The sequence below is a fragment of the Hippocampus comes genome, unplaced genomic scaffold, assembly GCF_001891065.2.
Source record: "Hippocampus comes isolate QL1 unplaced genomic scaffold, H_comes_QL1_v1.1 scaffold85, whole genome shotgun sequence".
Classification (NCBI taxonomy): domain Eukaryota; kingdom Metazoa; phylum Chordata; class Actinopteri; order Syngnathiformes; family Syngnathidae; genus Hippocampus; species Hippocampus comes.
This window is the reverse complement of record NW_017805540.1, coordinates 651,824-661,216: the sequence shown is the minus strand read 5'-3', so window position 1 is coordinate 661,216 and position 9,393 is coordinate 651,824. Positions and strand designations below refer to the sequence as shown.

The following is a 9,393-nucleotide window of genomic DNA, read 5'->3' as shown; positions in this document are numbered from 1 at the left end:
ATAACATGCTTTTTCTCTCAAATATATTGTTATAATCATTTGTTTCAGATGTACTGTAATTATTTTCTGTATAAAAATTAATTTGATGTTCAAAAAGTCTTTTCAAACTTGAGTCTTGAAAAAGAGGGGGTCGTCTTATAATCAGGGCCATCTTATATTCAGGCCAATACGGTATTACAGTGATTCTTTCATGTACCGTTTGAGCAAGTGGTACTGCATTTTGAGAAGCCTTGCACGATACTGGCGCACCCACACGCACACCACTGAAATCCTTTCACACATCGCACGGAAATCCATTCAAATGATAGCTACCGTCTCTTGAAAAAGAGGGGGTCGTCTTATAATCAGGGTCATCTTATATTCGGACCAATACGGTATTACAGTGATTCCTTCATGTACGGTTTGAGCAAGAGGTACCGCATTTTGAGAAGCACTACACGATTCTGGCGCACCCACACGCACACCACTGAAATCCTTTAACACATCTCACGGAAATCCATTCAAATGATAGCTACCGTTGACCGAGATATACGTTTTAGTCGTTTGAGAAATATGTCAGGAGTGAGTATGAGAGCCTTCGAAAATGTTTGCGTCCGAGGTACTCCTGACTTCTGTTCGTGACGGCCCCATAGAAGGATGCCAGCCAAGAACTCCCAAGTGCGCAAACTTGATGTAGCACTGAGCTAAGACTGCAGATTGGCTAGGGAAGTGTGAAAAATCAGTCATTGCCTTGGCTGCGGGCAGCTCCCCTGCGGCGTAACTGCTGACACTTGATAGTGAGAGTGGGTGGACCCTCAGGAGCTGACGCCTACTTTCATTTGATGTTAAAACAAAGCCACCTCCTCACACAGTGATGTTTCTCTTTGGCCACAACGGCGGAGCGGCTCTTCGCTTCCGCTGTTCCGGTTCAGAGGATAACCTTGAGTCAAATCATCCGCTCGGTATTGCACTTTAGAGCATTAGAGCAACATTTTTTCTTTTGAAGTGAAATATCTCAAAAATCACCCGGCTGGCACAGATAATATATGCAAATGGATTTGCTCAAAATGTTCCACATTATGGTCCAAAGAGGATACAGTATATCCTCTTAGTTGCCTGATTTTTTATTTTTTATTTTTTTTGCTGGTATGACGGAAACTTTTGAGAGTAATGCTGTATTAGCAGGGCAATCATGGAAATATGACAAATAGGAGAAACATGGAATTTATGCTCATTGGCATGCGGGGGCAGCGTGTTAAAAAAATAAATGACAGCTAGAAAGCGCTCCGTCTCATATTAAATACACATGAGGGTGAAACTGAAGCAATATCAACACATGTGCCCTTTCACTCCAGTTTGTTACAGACTCTTCATTGAACCGAACGTGCATGTGTTTTGGGATGTGGGAGGGATCCGGATCCGAGATTCAGCAGACCCACTTCTCTGCCTCTGCAGACCATAATTTCAACCGTTTGTGAATCAGGTGGAATTCTGGGAGGTTGGCCTCCCCCTCAAAACCCCAAAGTGTGTTATTTTCTCTGTTTCTTTCCACCAGCCTTCGTTTCCTCTCTCTCTCTCTCTCTCTCTCTCTCTCTCTCTCTCTCTCTCTCTGTCTCTCTCTCTCTCTTTTTCTCACTTCTTTCCACTCCCATAAAGTCAAGAAGAGTCCAGATGAGGACTATTTGCCGAGACTGATGGCTTCCTAGCAGCAAAGGCAAACACAAGTAAGTCGAATTCGTATTTTGGAGAGCATCCTTTTAATACCAGTAGCCATGTTAATTTTCAAAGTGTAAGTTGGCTTGCATTGTATGAAGACACTGTGTGTGCACCAAGTTGCATCATGCAGGATAACACGTGAGAGGAAGTCGGCTCACAGGAGGCCAGGCCAGCTCATCCAATCGTTACATTGGAAAATCGTATCTTCTTTTTGTTTCTCTGCAGTGATTTCAGAGATAGAACTAATAACATTGGTCAACAGCAAATTGGAAGCAGAGATGGCTTGATATGTCCGCAAACATCATTTTGACACTGATTTCAAGAATGTCTTTTATGTTGGGGTTTGTTTTGTTTTTTTTTTTCCATCATGAGATTTTCATTTTCATGTCATGGTTTGTTTTACCCATCAAAGGTTGTGCAATACGGATTTTATAATGAATTGTAATTTATTAGCTATGGTGTTTCTGGAAACAAAAAATAACCCACCTGTTGCTGAACCTAAACCTTAATTTATAAATATTACAAAGTACATTACTATATTGCATATTATTATCATTATTATTATTATTATTATTATTATTATTATTTTTAAAACTTGATGTGCTAGAGAAAAATGTGTGAACAAATTCAGAATCAATGCAAAAAATAAAAATAATATCAAAAGAAGTTTACTGGCATCTCTGATTTTTAAAAAATGTAAAAAATTGTTGACCAATGCAATTGAAATGTGTTCTTAAAGTGGTATTTAGCAAATGAAAGAAGGTTGCCCAGAGAACTGTGGATTTTGAGCTTTTTTTTCCACATTCCTTTCATTAAAATCTTTTAAGTATTTTTAAAATCACTTTTTTTGTCATTTTAAAAAGCTACTTTTAATTTCCTTCCTTCTTTTACTTGTAAATGTGTTTAAATGTTGTCAGTGTATATTCTTTTAGTCATTTGAAAAAGCTTTTCTCTATGCTTGTATGTGCTGCGCCTTTGATTGTATGAAGCACATTGAGTTGCCTTGTGTAGGAAATGTGCTCATTCAATAAAGTAGTAGTTGTTGGCTGCCCTAAATGTTGTTTGCATGGATTTTCTCCACATATTTCTGGGTTGCTGCAGGTGTGCAGCCGCCCGGGAAGCGACAATAGTCATGGCGGTGAAAGAGAACGCACGCCGTGTTGTTTTCATCCTGCTGGCTGCCGCCATACGTTGTCAAGTTAACCCAGGTAGATATTTATGCACGCATGTGTGTGCGTGTGTGTGTGTTTGTGTGTGTGTGCGTCCTTAAGAGAAATTTGCAAGAGGTACATTTCAGCAGTGGCAGGTTGACAAGTTGTAAAAGTAATAGGTGAGCTTACATTCTTATGTGATCAAACCACCCAGTGTAGATGAGGCTCGTGTGAGGTGGAAATAACTTTTTCATATCGAGATATAATGGCAGGAGGGATAAAGAAAGCAATATCAGGTGGGTGGGCTTAAAGTGGAGACGAGTGTGTGCGTGTGTGTGGTTTACCCGATGGAAGACGGCAAATAACACCCAAACAGTCAGACCTTTCACAAGCGGTTTTTAGGCGTAGTCGTGGGCAGCACACAGACGCTCCCCACTTTGAATACTTTCACAGCATAAGGTGGATTTGTCCCGCCGCTCAAATTAAACAGACGTTTGAGTGGGGAAATGGACAGCTTGCCTTAATTATCAGGTAGGAACCAGCAGTAGCGCAGGTACAGAACGGCGAGGCTGCGTTCTGATTTTGTTCCAATTAAAATTAAAAACTTGACATTACAAGTTTCAACATGTGCCTTACGTGGATGTGGTGGAACTCTGGAAAAAGGAAACCAACAGTGAAGAGCAAGCGCCCTAAGACTGGCACTTAACACAGTGACGCCTCTGTTTCGCTCGAGAGGCCTTGCAGGGCTACAGGAAGGGAAAACACACACGCACACGGGCACACAGTCACACACACAACTCACCTCCGCACTTCACTTGTAAATACGTAGACTGTATATACAAATCCATATGGTATGCGAATGTATTCATGTATCAAGGATGCCTTGTGTGTTTGTAGAAATGTGTCGCTATCCTCTTGGTATGACCGGTGGGCAGATTCAGGATGAGGACATTTCCGCTTCCAGTCAGTGGTCTGAGTCAACTGCTGCAAAATTCGGGAGGCACGTTCTTGTTTATTTTATCGAAGTGTCATTTTTCAATCCTGAAAGCCACCTTGTATCCGTAGCCACCGTAGTCTTGGAAGGCTGGCTTTTGTGTCCGTCCTTTTTGTTATTTGTCTTTCTCAAACCGATCGTCTTTTCTCTGCGACAGACTTGATTTTGACAACGGGGACGGAGATGGCGCCTGGTGCCCCGACGTTTTATCCGAATCTGACGGCCATAAAGAATATCTGCAGGTGGACCTACGATCGCTGCATTTCATTACGTTGGTGGGCACACAAGGGCGCCACGCTGACGGCATGGGGAATGAATTTGCCCAGCGATACAGGATCAACTACAGCCGTGATGGCAGCAAATGGGTGGGCTGGAGTAATCGGAAAGGCCACCAGGTGAGCGCCCCATTTTTCATAAGGGGGCAAGTCTAGTTTAGCGTGTTTGGGAATTTAGCCTTACTGGGCGTTACACTGGACTGAGAGCATTTTTTTATCACACACCCTCGGAGCACCTGACAATTTGGTGACAGAAAGCAGACTACAGTTTAACCCCAATAAAAGCAGGCCCAAGTTGTGGCTTAGGTGGTGTAATGTGATTTTGGTGGTCTTGATCCAGGCACATGCAGACAGATTCTGTACTCCGCTCTGTGTTGTGGATGTCATTCTATTTGAGGGGTGTCAAACTCCTTTTTGTCGCAGGCCACATTGTAGTTACTGTTTGCCTTGGAGGGCCGTTATGAATTTGGGAAACCATATACATGTTTAATCACCTCCACATATTACATGCACAGCGCACCACAAATTGATGAATAACTAATTTTAAAATCAGAAGTCAAGAATAATGACTGTTATGGTGGATTACATATGACAATTTGGAATTTTGGTTCAGACTTTAGCAAGCATTTTGGAATTTGACATGCTTGATTTGCTTTTGCGGGCCACATAAAATGATGTGGTGGGCCATGTCTGGCCCCCAGGCCTTGAGTTTGACACCTGTGCTTTATTTCATTCATTAATATGACATCACACTGATCAAACTTTCTGAATCACGGCAGCATTTAATTCAAAGATAAAGTAAAGATGATTACAACAACAATAATGCATTCAATGAATGCATTATTTTCATTTTAATCATCTTTACTATATTGCTAAAACGATGGAAGAATCAAAGTGCTCACTTTGAAGCTAACTTCACATGATCCGCAAGTGGAGATCTTGCTGTTCCTTATAAACGTACTTTGCGTGCACCGATCTCCTGCACGGACTCCAACGAGTCTGTTATGCTAGATCCAGACCAAACATGAGCTATCACGTCGTCCCGCATGTCTCAAATGCTTTGGTTTGTGCCGCAAATACTTTGTACACGGGGGTTGCTCTTAGCGGAGAAGAGAAAAGGCTTCTTCTTCCCCACCACGTAGACCGCACGCCTTTCCTGCGCTGAATTTAATGGGAATGACGGAAGCCTTTTCAATTGGCCAGGAATCAAGTCAACTGTGGTCACTCCCACAACGGCACAAACTCCCATTTCGAACTGCGCTTGTCTACGAAAATACCCAAAGAAACAAAACTCTGCCTATGCACACAGTTGCGCTGCACTTTGCATTCGACTTGCGCTGGGCACAAAACAAAAAAAAAAAGGGTTCTATGTCTGGACAAAAACAAGTCAAGAGCATCAGACGAGACCTCACCAATCCACTGAGACAATATTTCAGAAAACCTATTCAATATTATTTGAAGAGAGGTATACTTTGGTAAGTGTCAATAATGCTGAGGAAGTCATTTCCACCTACGCTGTGTTCAGTCTTAATCTGCCTGTCCTCCACTAGGTCATTGAGGGAAACAGGAACGCATACGATGTGGTGCTGAAGGATCTGGAGCCTCCTATTATCGCTCGATATGTGCGCTTCATGCCAGTGACTGACAACTCTTTGATTGTGTGCATGAGAGTTGAGCTCTACGGCTGCGAATGGCTTGGTTAGTCAGAAGCTTTTCACTCGCCAGTGTCAGTTTGACATTTTGATGAATCCAGCTGATGAATTGCCAAGCGTTACACTATCTCTGTTTTGCTTTTAGATGGTCTGATGTCTTACAGCATCCCAGTGGGGCACCAAATGGTCCATCGAGGACTGGATGTCTACTTGAATGACTCTGTGTATGACGGAGCATCAGCTGAGAAGTGAGGACATTCCACACACGTCACATGGACAAAAGTCTTGAGCTACCACTCGTAATGCGCCATTATTTTTTTTTTACATATATATATATATATATATATATATGCCCAAGATAATTTCCATTTGGGTCAGCATGGGTAAGAGCCAAAAAGCCACAAGACAAAGTATCACACTAATGTTCACACCTGCCGGATATTGAGTAAGAAAGCATGTTTGTCGGATGAAGTGTGGAGAAAACCACTATCTCATGGGCCTGCCCAACATTTCACATTTAAAATAAAATAAAAACAGAAATCAGTTGAGTGTGAAGGCCGGGAAATAATGGTGGCCACATAAATTATTGAAGCTAACAAGTCACATGACACCCGGCAGGGAAAATGACTAATTGAACATTTTCACACAAGGGCTTACTCACTTCTGTTGCAAATGATTCTGATGAAATGATATCATAAAATATTTACAGAAATGTGAGGAGTTGACTCTCCTGTGGTGAGATATTGCATGTATGTTTACATATTTTTTTCCTGACTAGAATGACGAAGGGTCTGGGCCAGCTGACCGATGGAACTTGGGGTCTGGATGATTTTCTCCATAGTCGCATGTATGGTATGTGGCCGGGGTACGACTACGTGGGATGGAGCAACCGGAGCTCCCCCAAAGGTTACGTGGAAATGACTTTTGAGTTCGACCACATCCGAAATTTCACCTCAGTGAAGGTAACAAGACAAAATGTAGAAATTAAAGTTTGAAAGAAACAAAAAAAAACTGCTTTAGCTTCATATTTCCTAGTTGTCATCCGCAGGTTCACTGTAACAATATGTTCAGTCGAGGGGTCCGGATGTTCAGGCAGGCCACTTGTTATTTCCGGTCGGGCTCAAACTGGGAATCCGACCCGGTGACCTTCAGGCCACCTGTCGACTCCGTGAGCCAAAGTGCCCGTTTTGTCACCGTGCCCCTCGGGGACCATACCGCCATCGCCATCAAATGCCGCTTTCACTTCAATGACCTCTGGATGCTGTTCAGCGAAGTCGCTTTCCAATCAGGTGCATTCAGTGTTTCTTTCCTTTCGTATTTGATTTTGCCAATATTTATCTTTATCTTCTCCCTTGTTTTTCCCCACTGTCAGGCTCAGCGGTGTACAACACATCTTTGACTCCTCGAAAACATGGACACCCAACAAATGGGCTGCCAGGTTAGGTTTGGTTAGCTCACTGACTTCTAAAGAAGGCCCAGCAGACAATAGATGTTTACTGACTGGATGTATTACGTGTGTTGACAAAATTCTACAGTTCAGTGCTTCAATAGAATTGGTGCAAAACATCTCGATCTGGTCCACCATGATCGATTCAATCCTCAAGGGCAGTTAATTGAATAAAGAAGCTGAAACGGGTTACCTCGTTTTCTGTGTATGCAGACAGTGCCCCCTGCTGGTAGCTTTTCAGATTAAACCTTAACCGTGAATCGAGTTGTGTTCAAGTCATTTAAATCTCATTTCCCATCCGATGTAGGGGATGATCCAACTCACAAAGTGGATGACAGCAATACAAGGATCCTGATTGGCTGCTTGGTGGCTATTATCGCTATCCTTTTGACCATCATAGTTATCATCTTGTGGCGGCAGGTGTGGCAAAAAATGCTTGAAAAGGTGCGAAAACGGTCATTTGAGTGCAATCATTTTCCATGTATGCATTTGCCAATAGCTAAAAGTGGCAACTATTACCTGTTTTAATGCTAAAGGCATCACGGCGAATTCTGGATGAGGAACTCACAGCCCGTCTCGCGCTTCAGACTCGGGCCTTTTCCTTCCAGCGCTCTTCTCTCTCCTCTTCTCTCTCCACCTCCAACTCCACCTATGAGAGGATCTTCCCCCTTTGCTCCGACTACCAGGAGCCGTCCCGCCTCATCCGGAGACTACCCGAGTTTGCACATTTCCCGGAACACCTGGGTGAGGTCACACACGGTTGCTTGAGGAATCAAAATCTTCCAGGAAATTATCGGAAGGTGGCGAATGTTAAAAATATTCCAGATTGGAAAATTTCCATGGGAATTTCTGGGAATTGAGGGACAATTTAATTGAAAGGTACACTTTTAAAACTGCTGAGTTAGAAGTACCCAAGCTGGGTGAAATCGCTTGCCCAGCGTTGGGTCCAAAAGGGACCAACCCAATGCTGGGTTATTTCGACCCAGCACATTGGGTTATAATGATGATGTAAAGCTACCAAGAAATGATTTTTCAGGGATAGCTGTGGTTAAAAATACTTATTTTCTGAGCAACATTTTCTCGGAAGAACAATTAACTTTCTTCTGCCAGCAAATCACCTCCATGATATGCTTGACAGTTTCCACAGCTGATGCCCTTCCTGACGGGACCAACCCAGAACCATCCAAGTGTCCAAATTCGACAACAAAATGGTCCAAAAAATGCGTCCAGCTTCAGCTCTTTAGCCCACCTAAATCCAGCCTTTACCCCAGTCTGCTGGGTCAAAAGATTTAACCCGACTTTTGGTAAAAATAACCCAATCTGCTCAAAATCCACAGCTACCAAGTGAATGAGTGAAGAAAACAACTCAGGGTTTTTGAGTGTGTATCCCATTTAAGCATAGATATACTGTAAACATTTTGTTTTGTCTGAAAAAAGCAGAAAAGAAACTATTAATGTTGAGGTAAACATGACCCACCTGTCAACCCAAAGCTTTACAGAGTGACAAAATCTCTACTCAAAAACACCAACAAAGTCCCCTTCAAAATTTTAAACGGAAAGATCCAATGAAGTTCTTTCTCTACCCTTTTGGGCAATGGTTGTGAGTCAAGTTGTTTTAATCAGGATTATAAAATAATATAATTTCCTCACTTCTAATAAAGTTCTGTTGTAAGAGCCAACCTTTAATTTTGTAAATATTTTTTTCCTGCCCCCCCTCCACAAAATGACAATTTATTTGCAAACATTCCTACGACTTCAAATGGAAATTCTCCAACTTTGGAAAATTCCCAAAAGTTTGCAACCTTCGTCACTGAATCCATTCTGCTTTTCTCAACCTGCCCCCACCATAATGACGCCTTTGCATGTGTCTTCCGCATTAGGACCAAGCAGCTCCTACAGGACTCTTGCAGCCGGTGGTTCGGATGGCGCCCCCCACTATGCAGAGGCCGACATCATCAGCCTGCAGGGGTCCGACAGCAACGGCCACTCTGTCACAGCTGTCAGCCTCAATATCTTGGCTGGCGCAGATTCATCCATGAGAGAGTTTCCCAGAGACAAACTCACGTTCAAAGAGAAACTGGGAGAGGGACAGTTTGGAGAGGTGCGTTTGCGCATCTGTGCCGCTTTGTGTTTGGAAATGCAGCGACATTCAGAATGTTTTTTTTTTTTTTTTTTAGGT

The 9,393-nt window shown here is 42.8% G+C and overlaps 1 protein-coding gene across 1 annotated transcript in view; it reads left to right on the top strand.

Annotated features, from left to right (window-relative positions):
- Window positions 1-1,298: 1,298 nt before the first annotated feature.
- The window catches only part of LOC109521166 (discoidin domain-containing receptor 2-like), a 10,368-nt gene continuing 2,273 nt past the window's right edge, over window positions 1,299-9,393 (top strand). Inside the window, exons 1-12 of the mRNA XM_019878826.1 lie at window positions 1,299-1,703; window positions 2,797-2,903; window positions 3,744-3,846; window positions 3,998-4,235; window positions 5,666-5,813; window positions 5,913-6,015; window positions 6,546-6,729; window positions 6,816-7,056; window positions 7,140-7,205; window positions 7,522-7,658; window positions 7,751-7,958; window positions 9,095-9,341. Of these exons, the coding sequence (XP_019734385.1) occupies window positions 2,828-2,903; window positions 3,744-3,846; window positions 3,998-4,235; window positions 5,666-5,813; window positions 5,913-6,015; window positions 6,546-6,729; window positions 6,816-7,056; window positions 7,140-7,205; window positions 7,522-7,658; window positions 7,751-7,958; window positions 9,095-9,341 (1,751 nt within the window). The 5' untranslated portion in view covers window positions 1,299-1,703; window positions 2,797-2,827. The remainder of the gene's footprint in view (window positions 1,704-2,796; window positions 2,904-3,743; window positions 3,847-3,997; window positions 4,236-5,665; window positions 5,814-5,912; window positions 6,016-6,545; window positions 6,730-6,815; window positions 7,057-7,139; window positions 7,206-7,521; window positions 7,659-7,750; window positions 7,959-9,094; window positions 9,342-9,393) is intronic.